The sequence below is a fragment of the Silurus aristotelis genome, assembly GCF_946808225.1.
Source record: "Silurus aristotelis genome assembly, chromosome: 13".
NCBI classification, from domain to species: domain Eukaryota; kingdom Metazoa; phylum Chordata; class Actinopteri; order Siluriformes; family Siluridae; genus Silurus; species Silurus aristotelis.
The window spans coordinates 29,865,249-29,885,212 of record NC_139586.1 but is presented as its reverse complement, the minus strand read 5'-3'; the positions used below and the strand labels follow the sequence as shown (position 1 = coordinate 29,885,212).

Sequence of the window (19,964 nt, the reverse complement as noted above, 5' to 3'; positions counted from 1 at the left end):
CACCCAAATATAAGCTTAAATTTAACAAAGATTTTTATTTTGAACATAAATAAGCCGCAGGGATTCCCCTGCCACGCCTCCCTCGGCTGCTGTCAGAGATTCACCCTGCCACGCCCCCCTCAGTAGCTGTCATGGTTCCTCGTTATACTTTGCCTGCCAGGATCACCGACAGCTGTGGCTCGTTAAGGACTAGACTATATAAACTCACGTTCTCGAGTCACAGGCTGTCGGTTCTTGAATTGTCATGCTGGTCATCTCCTGTTCCCGTGACCGCCAGCCTGCCTGCGGGTTCTGTTTCCAGACTCTGTGTCCATGTGCGGATTACTCTTTGTCGTTGCAGTTTACTTTCGTTTTCGGACTCTGAGTTTCGTTTTGGATTACTTGTCTCGAGCGGATATTCCTTGTTTGTTTTCTCGCCACGGCAACTGTGAGTGTTTTTTTGTTGAACTGACTGAAGAAACCATGATTGAGTTATTTCCGCTTCCGCGTCCTGTCCATCAGCCTGACACTCCTTTAGGAGCAGAGCGGCATTTTGGGAATAGCCTGCCGCCGCATTTTTCCGCTATTACTGCGTGTGTGCAAGACCAAAGAATATGTCCTTACTAATTTCTGATGCTGATTTCTAAGTTTCTTTGACTAACCCGTAACGCTGTTGCCAAGAAAAATAAAAAAGCACGAGTTTTGGAAACCTGTCTGTGTTTATATGATTTCTGTTGTAACTGGAGTTAGCGAGCTCCTCCCTTCACCCAGACTCAACGTGCTACAACGGCTTGTATCTAAACAGTAGCCCACCAAGAAAGTCATTGTTCACTGTCTTCCTCCTTCCTTTCACAAATATTTCTCTCGGGAGTTTATATTTTGGCATCGTCGTGTGTTTAAAAATCACCACCACAAGTTTTTTCCTCCCGAAACCGTGCAGCTCAGAACACAGGCGAGGTGCGTTTTTTTTCGTTTCTGTTCGGAAATTTCATTGGTCTTATGTTCTGGGGTTCAGTTTTTTGGCTTAAAGTTTGTGAAACCGGGAAAAACCCAGGAAAAATCCATAAATTAGCCGCTTCGTTGTTTAAGCCGCGGGGTTCAAAACGTGGGAAAAAAGTAGCGACTTATAGCCTGAAAAATACGGTACATTCAAAAGAATAATACATCTGGACCTTCAGATCTTGAGAAGAATACTGCTGGAACACAAACAAGTCTCTGGAGGATTTTCTAGCTTTTATTCTAACAGGGATGCACTGATTTCACCACAGCTGTGAGAATCAAACTAATAATATTGGAAACGATATTCTGAGCCTTGATATTGACAACCAGCAATAATGTCCAGTCTTCACAACTCCACGTTTCATGTTACTGTACATCCAATTTATGACGTCTACTTTCCTCACATCAGGGATAATTTCAGTACAATTGATTACAAACAGATTTAGTTTACTATATCAGAACCCCAGAAGGTCAAAGGTTTACAAACACCAACGCATCTGTGTCTTTAACAGTCTGAAAAATTCCAAAAAATTATGTATTGATTTTCGATCTTCTGATTGGCTGGTTGTCGTAATTAGTTAATTGAGAGCACACATGTTTTTGTGAATGGGTCTGATTTTACAGATAGTGCCCTTGATAACATGGGAATGATGCACCCTAAGTTAGATCCCAAGCTTTTAAAGACTTGTTCCTCCTCAAATCCAAACTTGTATAAAGATAGTTCAAAGAAAATAACATGAAAGTATCTGAGTGGCCACCATGAAGGCCTAATATAACGAGCCTTCTAATGTAGAAAAATTAAATCTCAGTTGGAACAAACAATTTGTAGGTTTAATGCAAATATTGGACCTGCTGGTGATTAAGTAGGTTACTATATTTACAAGTTCACGTATTGGAAGCTCAGGAGCCCAAGAAGGTTGACATTATTTGAACACAGTGAGGAGATCCACAAAGCTGACTGCGTTACTCCAGCGTTTGATTGGTGCTACTCAGAGTTTTCCCCAGACTTCTTGAGATCAGGACAGAAAATTGATCCATATGGAAGAAGGTCAGGGTTTAGAGTTTAGAGTTTAGAGAAAGTAGGATACATTTAAGAATCATTCGCAAACTGTTAGACATTACACTGTTGATCACTTTAAATCCAACATTCATCTGGGAGATCTGGGGGATATTGTATGTGTATATTTGATCTGTTAACTGGTTTCACGTGTCAGATAAAAGAGAAAAGTTGTTAAGTCAAACCAGTGAATAACTTTAGTCTATGTAAAAGTTTTTATTCTACATATTTCATCTTAAAAAATAACATCAATGTGTCACTAAGTTCCTCTGATTATAAAACACTGATGTTAGCTTTGAGTTGTGACTGTCATTACATCCTGCACAGTGGGAAGAACTGAAATCAGATTTTTATTGGAAAGTTCACTACATCCCTCACCCAGAAGGTTCACTTTAACATGTGTTAGGGACATAATTACCTCCTTATGTTATACTTTACACTCAAAAAGCTGTTTTTAGTTTAAATCAAACTCATATTGCAGATCTCGGTGATCATTCCCAAGTCCTACAGCTACCCTGCCTGTCTGTTCCCCTCTCCTGCCCTGCCATTCACTTCCAGCTTCCTCTAGGTGAGAGCCTCCTGTGCTGGGTGAGAGCTCTAAATGCTTCACCTGCTGGGTGGTAATTACCAGAGCATAGTCTTAAGTGGGGTTCAGGTCTGAAGAGTTCTGTGAAAGACCGTCCATCTTGTCTGAATGTGCTTCAAAACACATCCGCTGTGTCCAATCATAAACAAGCGAGCTGGCTTCAGATCAAGTGCACTTCTCCTTCTTCTCCTGCTATGTGATAACGAACAGCAGAATGGAGTAAGACTGCAAATACGAAGCCAGAAGTTGTGTACACACAGGCAGGATAATCGGTTATAAATGATGAAGTTATAAACAAAGAGCAGGACCACAGGGGAGTCTCAAGTCTGGGGAATGAGCTCCATATTTATTCCACAATTCTACCTTCACAAACTCAAAAATAACCTGGGGAGTGTCTTTAACGAGTCTAATATAATAAACCAGGGTTGAGAGGGGCGGAGTCACGAGCCATGACAGACTCCCTGACTCTGTGTTCAAATACACACACACACACACACCATTTTCTTTATAAATAAAGACACATCTGCACATTGATGCAGTTATCTAATCAACCAATCATGCAGCAAAAGCCCAATGCAGAACATCATGCAGATAGAGGTCAAGACCTTCAGTTCATTTAATTCATTTAATTCAACAATTTCTTCCCGTGGCTTCAATAAAGTATTTTACTTGTCATTAATGTTCACATCAAACAGCAGAACAAGAAAAAAGGATGATCTCTGTGATTTTAGCATGGAATCATGGCATGGATGATGGTACCATCAGGTTTGGTTTGAGTATTTCAGAAACTGTTGGTCTTCTGAGATTTTCACAAACAGCACACTTCTAGAGGTGACAGAATGGCGCAAAAAACATCCACGAATCCTTGTAGTGGATTGAAGATGTAGCCGGATGAACACCGTGGGATTTTTACTTGTTTCCCTGTTCATCCCCACAACGCATTTAAAAAAAAGCAGTAGAGATGAAGAATTGTTTCATTACTTGTTTAATGGAGTTCCTCTGCATCATCTGTACTTTATCATCATCGCTGCTACACTGTAGTGAAAATGTAGTGGTGGTTGTAGTGGTCTTGAATTTACATGCATGACCAGTGTCTCTGTTGCTGTACAAAACAACATACAACAAGTAGAATAACACACGGCATATGCTTCACATGATTATTAACTATAGAATGAAATGTTCTTCACCTCAAATAAAATGATACAACTGTAGAAAAATCTATATTTTAGTTTGCACCGAACTGGTTTGACTTTAAAGCCTATTCAGCTACACCAGTGGACCAGATTGTGAATTGTGTCAGTGCTTGCAGCAGCACAGAACAGTAAAGCATCTGAAGGTGTTGTGATGTCTAACTGAGGAGAGCCTGGCAGATCCATCAGCTAAAAGTAGAACGTGGAAGCCTTTTCCTGCTAAGAACAGTGTTACTATACATCCTGTATGATCAAAGACCATATGTAGGACATTTCATTGGGTGTGAGACATCGTAAAGTGTTCACACTCGCTTTCACACCTCGGCTGAGATTGTTATCTCTCTGAATCATGCTTTCAGCACCAGTGTGAAAAACTTGATACTCTGCAGGTTGTTGGAACATAAAGAGAAGCTCAATAGTGCACTGCTCAGTTACTCCATTTTTGAACCAGCGGAGGTTAAGGGAAGGGCAAGAAGTCAAACCGTATTCATCAGCTTCAAACACACTCTGGATATGGAGCAGTGTTTAGAAGCAGTACTGTGCACACACTGAGTGAGGAACCCTGACCTTCCCCACTGATACGATTAATATTCAAATGCTGGAGCTCCTGAATGCCAGAACATATTGCATCAGCTCCACCATCAGGACATCTGGACACACGATAGCTACATTCACAATACCAAGTTCAACAAATCAGATTTCCAGTTTCTTGGCACAGTTGCTTTTTTTCAAACTAAAGACTGAATAAAAATCCAAATCAAATGGAGGACAGCAGATTATTTTAATGAAAACATGAGGAATGGTGAGAAAAGTCAGAGAGAGCCTCAGGGTTCTGAGTGGGATGGATGGCATTTCTCTCTCCACTCATGAGAGTAATTGTGTCTGGTTGCAGGTTTCTCTGAGCTCAGGAACACTGAAGATGTTGCCGTTTGCATGATGTGGATTTACACGTGTTAATTCTATTCAACATTATTTTTATAAATGGATATTGTTAATGCATATGATCACAAAATACAAAAATCAATACAGTGATTCCTTCAGAATTCTCTACATTTCTGCCTAAATATGACTCAAAACATCATCGGCCCCAGAAGAAGACAAAATGAGCTCATTTAAACAAATGAGACAAAAATATTAAATTGGTCTTCAATTTACTAAGAAAAATGATCAAATTTTACATCTCTTTTAGTGGCAGAAGCATACGATCCTCAGGATTAGAAGTTAATTTGAAGGTCAAATTAGAGTCCATCTGCTTTCAATCAGTGGGATGATGATCAGGAGGCAGTCAGTGGTATCAGGAGGCAGTCAGTGTCCTGGTTTATTTAAAGAACAAGGATTTATTTAAGTCTGATCTTCACAACACATGTTTGTGGAAGTGTATCATGGCTCAGAGGAGCTCAGAAGAACAGTTGTTGTTGCTCATCAGTCTGAAAAAATTGACAAAACCATCGCTAAAGAGTTTAAACTCAACAAATCGACAGGACATTTAGTAATATTGCTACTGTAGCCTTCCCAGAGGTGATCAACCAACAAAGATCACTCCAAAAGGAAGAAGACTAGTAGTCACAAGGTAAAGCACTGGAACTCCAAACTAACCAGTCTTATATTGGCTAACGTTAATATTCATTAATGCATCAAAAGAAGACTGAACAACCTCAGTGTCATCACAAGGAAAGGGGAAACTCTCCAAAAAGAACACTGCTGCTCCTCTAAAGGTTGTTAAAGATCATGTGGAACGACCAGAGGAAAACTGTTTGTGGACTGATGAGTCCAAATTGGAACACTGTGGTTTAAATGTTTCCAAACATTATGTTTGGAAAAAGGAAACGGTGCGTTCCAGCATAAGAACCTCATCCCATCTGTGAAACATGGTGGTGGTAGTATCCCATATGGTTTAGGGATGTGTTGCTCCATCTGGTCCAGGATGGCTTTACCAGGCACCAGTAATTCTGAAGGAAAATGTCAGAACATCTGTCTGTGAACTGAATCTTAAATAGCAGCATGCAAGGCAGCAAGACATCAACCCCATGTTCTCCCAACACAATGTTCTACCAAAGAATGGTTAAAGAAGAGTGAGGTTTTGGAATGGCCTGACCTTAATCCAATAGCAATGATGTGACCTGAAACAGACAGTTTATGTGTGAAAACCCACCAACAGCTGAAGCTGCTCTTTACTGAGGAATGGACTAAAACCCCTCTAAGACATTGTGTAGACTCGAGTCTGAAACTGTTCATGGTAATTTTAGTCCTAAAACATTGTAGCAGAACTGATGATAGAAATTACAGTCCAAATCCATTTTCACAGTTCCTCAGTGTTTACCATCCACAGTAATCTCCTTGTTCTTCAGCCTGTTCACGTGAAGCCATCCTCAGCAGCAGTGAGTGGTTTCCTATTGATGAGAACTTCACCAGGGGATCAGGATGGATCAGTCTGAAGAGCACAAAGGGATGGGATATCCCTAACATGATATAGAGAAAAAACATTGACTCAAAAAAAAACCTCATTCTCATCTGTTAGCCTTCAATCTCAGATATTTGTGTCTGTAGTGAAATATATATGAAGGAAACTGCTTTTGGGTCAGAAACAGAAATAAAGAGTTTGGGAGAAAAATGGACCAAATAAAAAAGACCACATTCTACACTAAACTCTAATTGCTTTTTTAGAGACGGAGCCTGAGGGGATTTTTTTTTAATCAGGATTGAACTTTCTTTGTTTATTTTTTCATCAGATCTCAAACCAAAATCTGTTCTGCAATCAAACTTTGTTTTTGGTTGTTGTTCTAAATGTCAAGAATATAATAAAGATGCAGGAAACACAGCACATAAATCTTAAATATAAGGAGGGTTTCATAAATTTTCACATTTCCCATATCCACTGTGTGTATTTACGGATAAGCCTGCTGAGATATTTACAATAGGAACATCTGCAGATTCGTGCTATATTCTCTGGATTCTCCAAAAAAACATCTTTTCTTTTAATCAGACCAAGATCTGCTTCTCCCCAAAGCGAATCCCTGCTGTTACAAGTACCAGCTTATAGAATTGAATAGGATTTGATATGGTGTGACTGATATGGAAATAAACACAAGCATTTTCAGTCTTTACCATCAAAATAATAAAATCTGATGAAACCCCTGTTTTACAAAATATTCCAGAAAAAGACCTGAAGCAGATCTTTAAGCAACTTTGATTTCTTAAGTGAGCAAAGAGATCTTCATAAACGGTCGCAAAGAAACAAGACACAACGGGAAAAAAGCAGCAGAATGCGTTCGTGAGTATAAACCTGAAGGAGGATGTAGCAATAAAGAAAACAGTGCAGAAAATCAATAACCTCCTCACACTGAATTCAAGGTCTGGTAGGCGGCAAGAAGCAGAAAAAACACACAAACAATCCCAGAATGCAGCTCGTGTAGAGCTCGATTCTCCCTCTCGCTGGATTTAACACACAGATCGTATATTCAGTGTGTTTTACCTTGCAGGCAGAGTAGGTGGCCTTAAAGATTAGCTGGAAATTTAGAACTCAAAGCTCCTGCATTTTTATCATCAACAGGATCTGAAGCCGAGAGCATGAACTTCTGACTTCACACAAATGACTTTTCCTTTGGACCAAAATATACATTTACTTTAGTGTATTCTGCTCATTTGCTTGGATTATGCAGCAAAATGCACACACACACACACACACACACACACACACACACACACACACATTTAGAAATAATTTTTCCAGCATAAGTTTTTTGCTGACTTTGCATTTTTACTGCACTGAACATCCTCTGATTTTATTGTAATCAACGCATCTCAGCTCATTAGTAGAGGGAATGGAAGAGAAGCTCCTGCTGCTCACACGCTGTATTAGTGAAATTTACACACAAAACCAAAAGGCCTGTCAAAAAGAAAGAAGGAAAGTTAGAAATATTACAGGATCTGTACACATGTGCTTTGATACGCAGACACTAATGAGCTCTGTAGCACATATTTATTTATTGCAAAAAAAGCAACTGAAGATAATTAAGGATCGTGCTGTGCGGTCGGAAAAACACGATACGATGACAAGAGAAACGCCATTTTCTCAAATTTATTTCCACCCTGCAATCAGTTCCTGCTTATTATCTGATGCACAAATATCGCAGATATTCTAGATATCGTAGGTTTCATACTGCTGTCTGATATTAATGATTAATAAAACGCATTATTTTATAAAGTATTTGTAAAGTTGATGTAAATTCTCTAATCTCAGGGGAATGAGAACAAAACCGAGCACGAAACATGCAAATACACAAATCTTCACACTGATTCATTCATTAAATTCACACAAGTGGCACAAACAGAGAGGAACTCCAGAACTCCAGACGTGACGGAGTGACTCTCCTGCTCTGAGAGAAATGGGACACTGCGCTGTGTTCTGGAGGATTTAATTATGAAGGAGGAATTGTTTTAAAAAACTAGTATTTGGGGAAAAAATTCCTTTGTTGTTTCCAATGTCACAGTTCTTCATCTGAACAGTTCATTTCTCCAAACGTGCAGCTGAAACATTTTGCTGTGTCTCTTATAAAACTCTACAGAGATGTTCTTCACTAGATGGGGTTTTTCTTCTTCATCCAGAGCAGTTCAGTAGGATTGAGGTGCGGTGACTGGGCAGGTGGTTCCATGATAGATATCACTCCAGACGTCTGTCTGCTCTTTAAAAATCACTTACAGAACTCAGACGTACTGATCGTCTTGTTGTACGGTGAATTCTGTTCCAGCGAGCCGCAGTCCAGACGGATCCGCATGGTGATGAAGTGTGGAATGGGAGACATGATGGTTCAGGATTCCTTTCACTTTCTGGAACCTTCACTGCTCCAAAACAACCCCATTACTGTGTTCCTCTTTGCTTTCACTGAGTTTATTGCACAGAAACAACAGCATTATACATTTATATATAATTTTTAATATCACTGCAATAAAGAACCCATTTCACTTTTTTTAAGCAGAATTGCAGCCAAGACTCTGAGAACATTCGAGATCTTCGTAAGAGCTGCGATCCTGAGAATTCTGTGCGTAAGCAAACCGCAACTAAGCAGCAGCCAAGATCGATTCCTTTTACATGAGAGCAAAATAAATCCATGTGAGAGCGAAAAGAATGTGTATTGTGATTGATTACTGCGTTCTTGACATTTGGCAGAAAAAATGAAGTGATTCCTCTAAGCTACATCCTGAGCAGAGCCTCGGAGAAAAAACTACATTTACATCCTGTTTTCTCACCTGATATAATAAAAACTCCAGATGAATCCAGTTTCTGAGCGTGACTGAGATGCAGTGTGGTACAGGAGCGTGCAGTGATGCATACATTTCACTGGGAGGAACAAAGTATAAAAATATATATTGAAAAAATGCTGTGCTTGTTATTATACACTCTGAATGAATGCCTGGTTGTAGAAATCTGTGCTGGTGAGAACTTTAGAATGAAGAACCCAGAACAGGCCGCGCTGTAATATAACATACAATACAATATAACACTGAAGACTCCTTCTGCAAATCTCATAAAAACCTCCTGACAAAAAACTTCACCATGTTAACAACTAACGCTTTTAACCTGAGCGTCTTACAATCATCTCATTTATACTGAGCAGTTAAGGGCCTTGCTCAAGGGCCCGGCAGTATCAGCTTGGTGGTGCTGGGATTTAAACTCATGACTTTCTGATCAGAAGTCCAACATCTCAACCACTGAGCTCCCACTATTTGTTAAGGTAAAATAAGGTGCTTTATACTCGTACATCTACAGCACAGTGAAATCTTTTCTTCTAATTTCCCAGCAATCTTAGGAAGCAGAGTGCAGGGGCATGATACAGCACCCCTGGAGCCCAGAGGATTAAGGGCCTTGCTCAAGGGCCCCAACAGTGGCAGCCTGGCAATACCAGGGCTTAAATCCCCCGACCTTCTGATCAGAAACCCAGAGCTTTAACCACTGAGCTGAAGCCAGAACTCAAAAAAATACAATTACTGCACACTTTATGATTCAATAATTCATCTTTACTGTGTAAGTGATAATCCACGTGTATGTGTGAGATGTTCCAGGATGTTAGTTTAGACATGGAGATGGTGAAGGTCCTGAGGTGAAGTGGAGAACATTATAATGGTGTAAGGCCTCACACCTCACCGTGGATCATTACCTTATTCCATGGTCACTTCCCAACATTGAGGAGTTCAAGCTGTTATTGATGTTTGCAGAGTAAAACTGACTGAATGGATCAAAATAACACTTAATATTTTATATTCTTAAAAAATTTACAAAAAAATACAGATAAAAGCGTGCGTGTGCGTGTGTGTGTGTGTGTGCGCGTGTGTGTGTGTATGTGTGTGTGCGCGTGCGTGCGTGTGTGCGCGTGTGTGTGCGTGTGCGTGCGCGCGTGTGTGTATGCGCGCGCGTGTGTGTGTGCGCGCGTGTGCGTGTGTATGCATGTGTGCGTGCGAGTGTGTGTGTGCGCGCGCGTGTGTCTGTATGTGTGTGTGTGCGTGTGTGTGTGTGTGTGGGTGCGTGTGTTGTGTGTGTGTGTGCGCGTGTGTGTGCATGTGTGTTTGTTTGTGTGTGTGTGTGTGTGCGTGTTCCCTGTTACACATAATTTGTAGAAACACCACTAAATAGAGCTGATTTTGATCTACTCCACCTCCTGGTGCTCTTCGGCTCCTTGGTGGAACGTTTTGGGGTACGCTCTCTCACGTGTGCATGACGGTGGATCTTTGTGTGAGATGGGCGTCTCTTTATGAATATTGATTGACCTTTGTGAACGTTCACGCAGCCCCTGTCACATCAGTGCGATTGATGGAACAGCACCGAGGTGTGAGATGAGACACGGCTCCTCTTTATCTCATCACACGATGATGCCAGAACATCACTGCTGTTATGACCGTCAGAAAGCTGCTATTTTTCAAAAACGCTCTTGTATGATGCCTAAAAGGCATCTTGGGAAGAGAAGATAGCATAAACCTCTCCAGTAGAACATCATTGATTAAAAAAAGCCGATGCACTTCCACCTGCCCTGCAGGAAAAAAGAAGACAAGCCAGGCTCCGTTTTTAACTCGACGTATCCTGCTGCTTTTATTCAGTCCTTCACCTGTCAGGTCTTTTTTAAGTCGTGGAATGTCAGCTCTTGTCTCTAAAGTCCAGGCTACAGTGGGATGATGATGAATAGAGGAAGAGGAGGATTCTCTTCAGCTGCTGGGCTGCAAATAATGTCATCACAGAAGATGAATTTCCAAGCGAGAAACATCAGTAGTGGACTTTTAACAAACAAACAAAAACAAAATAATGACTAGAAAAGAAAAAGTCTGGAGTCAATTACTGCCCAAATCTACTGGCGTCTGTCAGCATCGATTTGTTCAGGCTTTAGATCTTTGCTTTAGCACGCTGCCCTAATTCCACTACTCCTGACCTTCTAATGAGATTCCCAGAGCTGCTTCAATCCAGTGTCGTGCTCCTGCTTTGTTTACATTTATTCTTGACGCGTGAGACGTGAGAGAGGAAAATACAACGTGGAACAGGTGATACATGACAAACGAGGCTTTCTCTCTACAAGCTTTTAAGCACCTTCATATAAACCGTGTTGCTCAACAAGCAGATCATAACACAAGCTGGTGTGGAGAACATGACTGACAAAACAAAAACAACACAGAAGAAACTCACCGGATGAAGCTGAAGAGTCGTGTTCGTACTCAGCTGTAGCCGCGCTCGTGGTAAATCCCATCGTGATGTCCGTGGGAGGAGCTGTTTGGGTTTCTGGTTCAGTCTCGCTCTGATGAGATGTTTCCATCACACTTGGTGTGGTGAGTTGAACTGTGTTACTTGTAGTCTCAAGTCTTAAACTGGTCTCTGTAGTAAACAGATCTGTCTGTGGTTCCTGGGTTTCTTCCTGAACCACAGGTAACTGAGTCACTGATGTTGCAGGATCTGCAGGATCTGTAGTCGGATCTCCAGCACTGGTGGCATCTGTCGTGTGAATCTCACTGTAAAATGTTGGCATTTGTTCAGTAGCACTTGATGCTGTTTGGTTAAGTTCTGAATTGGTGGCCACGTATGGAGTCGGGATTTCAGATCCATTAGGTGCATGTGTGTTCAGATTATCTTGGACCAAATGCACTTTAAATGGAAAGGTCTCAGATTTTTCTGTAGGACGATGAATGTACAGGATCTCCCCTCTGGCCTCCTCAGGAGCTGAGGCATCTTTGGAGAAACCTGTGCTTTGAGAGGGTTGTCCAGTTGGAAGATCTAGGAGCTCCCATTGTACAGTTGTTTGTAAGAGAACATTCTGTTCCTCAGTGGTTTCCAGAGTTCCCTGCTTCATGTGAGTGCTACTGATAAATAAATCATTCCCTCCACTCCCGTCAGTGTCGCTCAATTCTTCTGAAAGCCCTCTTTGTAAGGAGGACTGTGATGCTAACACTTTTGGCAGTGAGTATATCTCAGCGATATGATCCTTTCCTTCACCAGAGTAGTTCTCATGGTTGTCCCTGCTGAACAGAATTGTCATGATCTCCATCGCCTCTTGTTTGTTCTCCACAGGTCCACTGGTCTGGGTTGTGAAGATCACGTTACTGTTTGGGGTAGAGTATCCTCTCAGAGACTCAAACTCCCATTTCTGCTCACTGCCCAGCACTGGCATGGAGCCAGAACCGCTCCTGGAACCCATGAGACTCGTTGCAGCTGTGGGATTCATCACCTCCATCCGTCCTGACGCAATTAGTCCTGCAGAAACGACACCATACTGCAATTAACATTGTTAAGGGGGAGGAGACTGCTTTAAATGCGTGTTTAATTAGTGAGACAAACGTGCTGCTCCACCAAAACTGCAGCTTTTAACTTTAATGTATGCAGCCATGCACTCACTACATTCATTATCAATCCATCAGACCCCTTCAGATACCCAGACTTTTCCCTCAACACACTTTAGGATCTCATTGCTGCATTACAAATCCATAGGCATAATTCATAAGCCACTGAACTGCCCCAGTTATTACCCCCTGCAGTATATATTCCCTTACTGTAATCAAGAACTTTAACAAGTAATAGTAATAAATCAGTACCTTATCATTACAATATGTTTTCAGCAAGACACCACAAAGCAATCCTTCATTACAAAACATTAAATAAATGTGAAGGAACGTGCAGGAAGGCCGTAGTTTTCCTTCTCAGAGTCGATAAAGCACCATTTAACGTGAGAAACCGGCAGCTAACAAACCATAAGTCACCCACTGCCGTGCGGTGCAATGATCTCTGCCATTTTCACTCTTTCAGCCGAGTTCAATCCCGATCTCAAACATTCTCAGGTAAATAAAAAACCTGGTTTATATCATTTACTACTAATTAAGAGTGTATGGATAATTTGGTACACAGGTAACATGAGATTCCCCGGGGGGGCAACATGCTGTGGGAACAGCACATTAAGAGATATTCTGTGATGGTGATGAAATATTTAATCAATAATAAATTATTCACTGCTCTGCACTTACAGTGTCATATAATTGTAGACCAATTTACATAAGCAAGTAGCTGTATAATTAATGATCTGAATAATTAATTAAAAACTTCAATCGTACCATCGAAGTGAGATTTTACATCCATCTGACTTCTAAAGCCGTCACATTTGCATGTAGCAGTGGGAAAATGGGAAGAAGGCATGAAGACGTGCAGTAACGCATTAATAATTACTCTTATTGTCTCAAACATATGTTCAAGTACGTGCTTATTGCAGAAGCAGAGGCAAAAAAAAAAAGCCCATGTATGCAGCAACCCATAAACAGAACATCAGGAATGTGTTGATTAACAAATGATCACATTTTATTGTCTTTCTTGTCTTTTTCATTATAACAAAGACTTTATGTAGTGTTTTAATCAGTCTTGTGTTTTGTGTTCATTTGTACCTCAGTCCTGGTTTTAAACAGTGTATACAGAATAGAACACTTTTGTCACACACACACACACACACACACACACACACACACACACACACACACACACACACATTACAGCACAGTGAAATCCTTCATTCACATGTCACAGCTTGCCTGGAAGCTGGGTTCATGATACGCTGGGTGAGGGCCTTGCTCAAGGGCCCAAAAATGGCAGCATGGCAGTGCTGGGGCCTTATGATCAGTAACCCAGAGCCCTAACCACTGGACCACCACTGGGATAGATAGATAGATAGATAGATAGATAGATAGATAGATAGATAGATAGATAGATAGATGGATAGATGGATAGATGGATGGATGAATTAAATATAATTAAGTAGATTTATGTATCTGTACTTTACTTCCATTTGAAGAGATCTTTACTGTAACTTTCAGTAGTCACTTTTCACTCAAATACATTTAGTGAAATCAGTTGTTCCTTTTTATTTAGGAGGATAAAAACGTCACCAATCAGGATCGAGCGCACGCTCTGTTTTACACGTGTTCTGATCGGCGCTCGGTGCATCTACTGATCACCAACATACAGTTCAGCATCAGTTCAACATCAAGCAGAACATTTAGAGAGGAACAAATGATGAAGAAACTCCAGACTGGAACTCACCACAACACACGTGACCTCATTTACACGTTTTTATTAAAGGTTTTGTGTTCATGATCATTATAATAGAAATTAATCAGTGTTTGAGTCTTTAATCTCATTCTATTAATAGATCAGTGTGCTGAGAGTCACATTCGAGTCTTTACACAGAAACTGAGGTGATTAAGTGAAGAATCTTGTGATAAAAATGATCACAGGAACATTAGAGTTATAATAAATCACTACTTTGGATACTGAAGTTCATTTGAAGACAAAAACTTTTGTACTTTTACTAAACCACCTGCTTTATGTACTTCATCCACCACTGAACTTCTCCACAGCTCAACCATATCACAATCAACAACAGTTCAAACTAAACATATAAATATTTTATTAAATATATAGATAAGAATAATCTTCTCAGAACTTTGCATTGAGACCCACAGACAGACTTGATAACTTGGAGCTCAGTGAGTGATGTTTGAATCCACAACCTCTATCAAAATCAAACACAAAACAAGAAAGAAAGGAAAAGTCAGAACAGTGAAGGGTGAAATCACCACCAGAGCCCAATTCACTTAAACACCCCGTGTCTGAGAGACAACAGACCTGAAGCAGCTCCGCCTATAAACATCACTTCTGTCACTTCTTTACTTAGTGTACCTGTATGTGTGTGTTTATATACACACACACACACACACACACGAATATAAAGACACACCATGCACACTGTAATTGGAAGAGAATCTAGAATAGTCTGACTGAAGCGAAGGCTCGGCTACGGTGCATTAATTACATCTGTGTGTAAATAATTCATGCTGGCTAAAGCTAAATTCTTACCCAGTATGAAATGTTAATGCTCCCCATATGACGATGGCTTGGAGAAGAAGGACGGCTGTACTGATGCTTCCTCGTGTTAAAAAAAACGTTCCGATATATTGAACCAATCACAGCTTAATGCTGGAAGCTTTAATGTGCCGTTAGTTTTCATGACACATGATGATTTTCCACTTTGGAGGGATATAACGGAAAAAAGGAAATCAGTAAATCTTAATAATGTGACCTCTTCAAACCCAATACTCCTCGTCTTCTCTTCTGTGGGAATGAAGTAGGTCTGAGGAGTAACCTCTTCACTCAGTGTACAGTCTCCCTGGACCACAGCACTTTATGGATCTTACAAAGACCTCATTTCTGCCTTGATGGTCCACTCCTTATGCCCATGGTTTACATTTCTATATTATTAGATTAGTCTCATGTCTCAGGATTGGTTATTTTTAAGTTAAATGCTGCTGTCAGTGTGCAGGTTGTGTATCAGTACAGATTTACTCTCCTCTAATAACATACAGTCATTATTGTCTAAATAACTGCCAACTAAAGTGAGTCCACCCTCAGTGTTAACAGCTGTACATGGTGTAAACATGCAAAACCACATGTTCTGTTCATCATGTCCAAGTCGAGTCCTCGTGCTGTGCATCAGGTGCAGAAGCTGCTTCAATAAACAGATGCCTGAGTGCTGCAGAATTGCTTTAGAGGTTGCAGAAGCAGAAGGTCCACTCGTCAGTGATCAGACCGTACGCCACACACTGCAACAAGTCGGTTTGCAGTCCGTCGTCCCAGAAGGAGCCTCTTCTGAAGCTGCTCAGAAAAAACAGACAACCTGTCCAAGAGCAAGAATTACTGAAACCATGTCCTGTGGTCTGATGAGACGAAGATAAACTTGTTTGGCTCAGATGGTGTCCAGCATGTGTGGTGACGCCCTGGTGAGAAGTACCAAGAAAATTGTGTCTTACCTACAGTCAAGCATGGTGGTGGTATCATCATGGTCTCGGGCTGCATGAGTGCTGCTGGTCCTGGGATGCTGTGGTTCATTGAGGGAACCATGAATTCCAACATGTACTGTGAAATTCTGAAGCAGAACACGATGCTCTTCCTTTCAGAAACTGGGCTGAACCACTGTTTTGCAACATAATAACAAACCCAAACACACCACCATGAAGAAAACTGCCTTGATAAAGAAAGTTGAAGGTAAAGGTGATGGAGTGGTGATTGAGGTAAAGGTGATGGAGTAAATGTCTCCAAATCTGAACCCTATTGAGCACCTGTGGGGATCCTCAAGCAGAAGGTGGAGAAGCACCATGTGTTTCACATCCGGCAGCTCCGTGATGTCATTATGGAGGAGTGGAAGAGGATCCCAGCGACAACCTGTGCAGCGCTGGTGAATTCTACACCCAGGATTAAAGCAATGCAGGATAACAATGTGCTCACACACAATATTCACACTTTGGACACAGTTCTGACATGTTCACTGAGGGTGGACTCATTTTTGTTGCCAGTTATTTAGACAATAATGTTATTTTTAGAGGACAGTAAAACTGTACTGATACACAAACTGCACACTGATACGCTAAAATATATCCAACTTCATTTCTATAGTTTTGTCCCTTTAGAACATGAAATGAAATGGTAGAAGAAATCTTGAGGAATGTTCTCACTTTTATGAGACACTGTATAAACTATATTTTGCCATCTGGAATTCTTCCCCAAAATGTACTCTTGTGGAAAAACGCCTCAGGGTTGCACAGTGGCAAATTTATGGGGCTGAGATTTGAACTCATGACCTTCCAGTCATAAATCCAACATCTTATCCACTGAGCCGTCACTGATCCTGTGTGGCTCCTGTGTGATTCTTTCCTAAACTGTTAGCATAAAGTTGTAAACATAATTGTATTAGACGTCTCTAAATGCGTGAAATTTCCCTCCTTCTTGAACTAGGAGACCCAAAACAGTTCCAGCATGATGATGCCCCTATGCACAAGCCAGCTCCATGAAGATCTGCTTCACATGGTTGGAGTAGAAGATCTCCTTCTATCAATCCACAACCCTATTGAACTGACAGCACCCCAGACCTCCTCACCTTCTCACCTACATCCGTACCTGACTTTACTAACACCCTTTAATGAATCTTCTCAAAATGTTCACAAAATCTAGTGGAACATCTTTCCAGAAGAGTGGAGGTTCTTATAACAGCAAAAGGGGATTCATCCTGGAATGAGATGTTCAAAATGTAGCACATACCAATCTTATGGTCAGGTGTCCACAAACTTTTGTCCATATAAAGTATCTGAGCTCTATGTCTTTTTGTGTATCAGCTCAGACACTCACCTCAAAGTTCTAAACCTTTCTTTATTCAACACTGTACAGAACTAATCAGGAATCAGGAACAGAAATCTAGAACTATGACCCACTTCAGCACCAAAAAACAGAACTGCATTTTTCTGTAAGGATTTACATGTGAATTCACATCAGTGACTGGAGCTGCGTTCTATAACTGTCCAAATCATCTTCTGCACAGAATCCATAGTACTGGTTTGAGTTTTATATAAAACAGGGAGAACTTCCTCCTGCTGATTCACAGCTTTTATACTCAAAAAACTGCTTGTAATTTAAATGCTCTGATTTGCCATGTGCACTAAATATAACCAGAAGTTTAGGAACGTTGTGCATAAGTTAGAAAATAAGATGCGCTCTGTGTGTGTGTGTGTGTGTGTGTGTGTGTGTGTGTGTGTGTGTGTGTGTGTGTGTGTGTGTGTGTGTACTCTCTTGAGAGTATCATTTGCTTACTTTGCTCAATTCCATTTCTTATCTGCACCAGTTCACTAAGCTGAACTAAATAAAACAGAGAGGATGTGGGAAGAGAAATATAAATGTGTAAAGCAGAAATGGCCTGCAGCAATACTGAATAAAGAAAAACATACTCTGGAAAAAAAAATGTAATCGATGCATATTTTGTATAAATTGTATGAAAATTTAGATTTTTGATGCTGCTTCTTTTCAGACATTTCTGTAGTGTGTAACATCTTATGGGTGTGTTTGTTCTTTTTCTTTGGTGTTGTAGGAGATATTTTGTGTTTTGATGTTAGATTGTGCTCTGCTCCAAATAATAAATAAATGAAATAACTGCACTATTGAATGTATCAGTATTATAGTAATGGGAAGATTGTGTGATGTGCTTTAAATGTCCGACTTGGAAGTGAAACGGTTTGTTTGGACATTCGGTTGGGAAAATTACGTTCAGGCAGAAATTAAGACAGGAATTCTCTGGGTTGACGAGCGGAACAACAGAAAAGTGATCACCCTGTCGTCTGGAGGCTGTAAGTTCAGATCAGTGATGCACTCGTTGTCTGTGAACTCGAGTTGTGGAGAGTGAAAGTGAACAGGAGGAGTGATCTGCTCGTGGATGCAGAAGAAGGTAAATTCTTAGCCAATAATAAAAATATTTCCCCAACAAACTCTGACCTTTCAGAAAATAAACTGTATTTTTACCTCTGGGTTCTGTTGCTTGTGAAACCGAAGGTTCTGTTTGGATCTCACTGGGATTCTTCGACTCTTTGACTGGTACTGGCAGAACCACTTCTTTCTCCTGCTCTAGAAGACCTTCCTCTGAATACACCGTGGAGGGTTCAGTTGACAGCTCTATACTCTCAGGCTCCACAATAGCATTATCAATACTTCCTTTATTCCCTTTAAGCCCACCATCTGGTCTCACCCTAACGTCCTGGACCTCCTCTAATGTCTCCTTTAATAGACTTGACACTGTTGAAGGAGCTCCAGTCGAAGCACTGCCTTTCCGGTATTTCCATGGCCTCATGAAGGAGTCAACAAAGTTAAAGAGCATGCTATTGCTGGTTGGAACCTGTGTAGATGTGGATGGTGTGGTCAATAAGGGTTCCATGGACAATCTGTGGTCCTCAGATGCTTCCCTTTCATCGGGATCCTCTTTTGCTGAACCCCCATGTAGCTCCAGAATGAGAGAAGAATGATCTTTAGACGCATGTGCTTCCTGGATCACAGGACTCTCTCTAGCCCTGAGATGGATCACCACATGCTCTTCTGATATCTCAGAGGACTCGTTGTCTACAATGGAGTTAAACTCTTCCTTATCCAGGTCTACCAGTCCAGTCCAGGTGGAAGGTTGAGGAAAGGCTTCATTCTGCTGGAGTTCCCAATCATCTGTGGAGTTTGAGGTCTGTGAAGTCTCTGAAATCTGCAGAAGTGCCTTTGGTTCTAGATGTTTCTCTGTAATTCAGAAAGAGAAATGAGCTGTAATCACCATGTTTCCTGGATTTTCATGGTTTGGTAAAAAAAAAAAAAAAAAAGGCAGAAAAACAAATAAATAAAATAAAATCCAATTTCATAATATTTGGGACACATGTGTTGAATGTAAATAAAAACAGAATGCAACAATTTTCAAATATCTGGGTGGAAAAGTCAGGTGTCCCAATACATTTGACCATCTTATTGTGTTAGTTTAAAGAGTGAATTCATATAAAATGTCTTCAAGGGGAAAAAGAAGTCTCTGATCAGACACACACACATGCTGTACCTCTGTAGCAGTAGGTATCGAAGAGGCTGGCGGTGTGGGGAAACCCGGTGCGGTTGGGGTTGAGGTAAAGCGTGCGGACTCCCGGCTCATCGCCTCCGCAGTTACGCCGTGGTTGATTGATGGGGTATCGTACGCTACCGTCAGCCAGCCAGCCCGGGTCACAGCGGTCCAGTCCAGACTGCCAGGCCAGGTAAAGCTGCCCCACTGTGGCCAGCTGAGCACCCAGTGTGTGACAGTGAGTG

The 19,964-nt window shown here is 41.0% G+C and overlaps 1 protein-coding gene across 1 annotated transcript in view; it reads right to left on the bottom strand.

The window, feature by feature from the left end:
- Positions 1 to 19,964, bottom strand: part of ncanb (neurocan b) — a 46,317-nt gene that overhangs the window by 10,086 nt on the left and 16,267 nt on the right. The window contains exons 5-7 of the mRNA XM_083559070.1: positions 19,723 to 19,964; positions 18,663 to 19,415; positions 11,478 to 12,536 (exon numbers count right to left, since the gene is read on the bottom strand). The exon at positions 19,723 to 19,964 is cut by the window's right edge and continues 52 nt beyond it. Coding sequence (XP_083415196.1) covers positions 11,478 to 12,536; positions 18,663 to 19,415; positions 19,723 to 19,964 — 2,054 coding nt within the window. The remainder of the gene's footprint in view (positions 1 to 11,477; positions 12,537 to 18,662; positions 19,416 to 19,722) is intronic.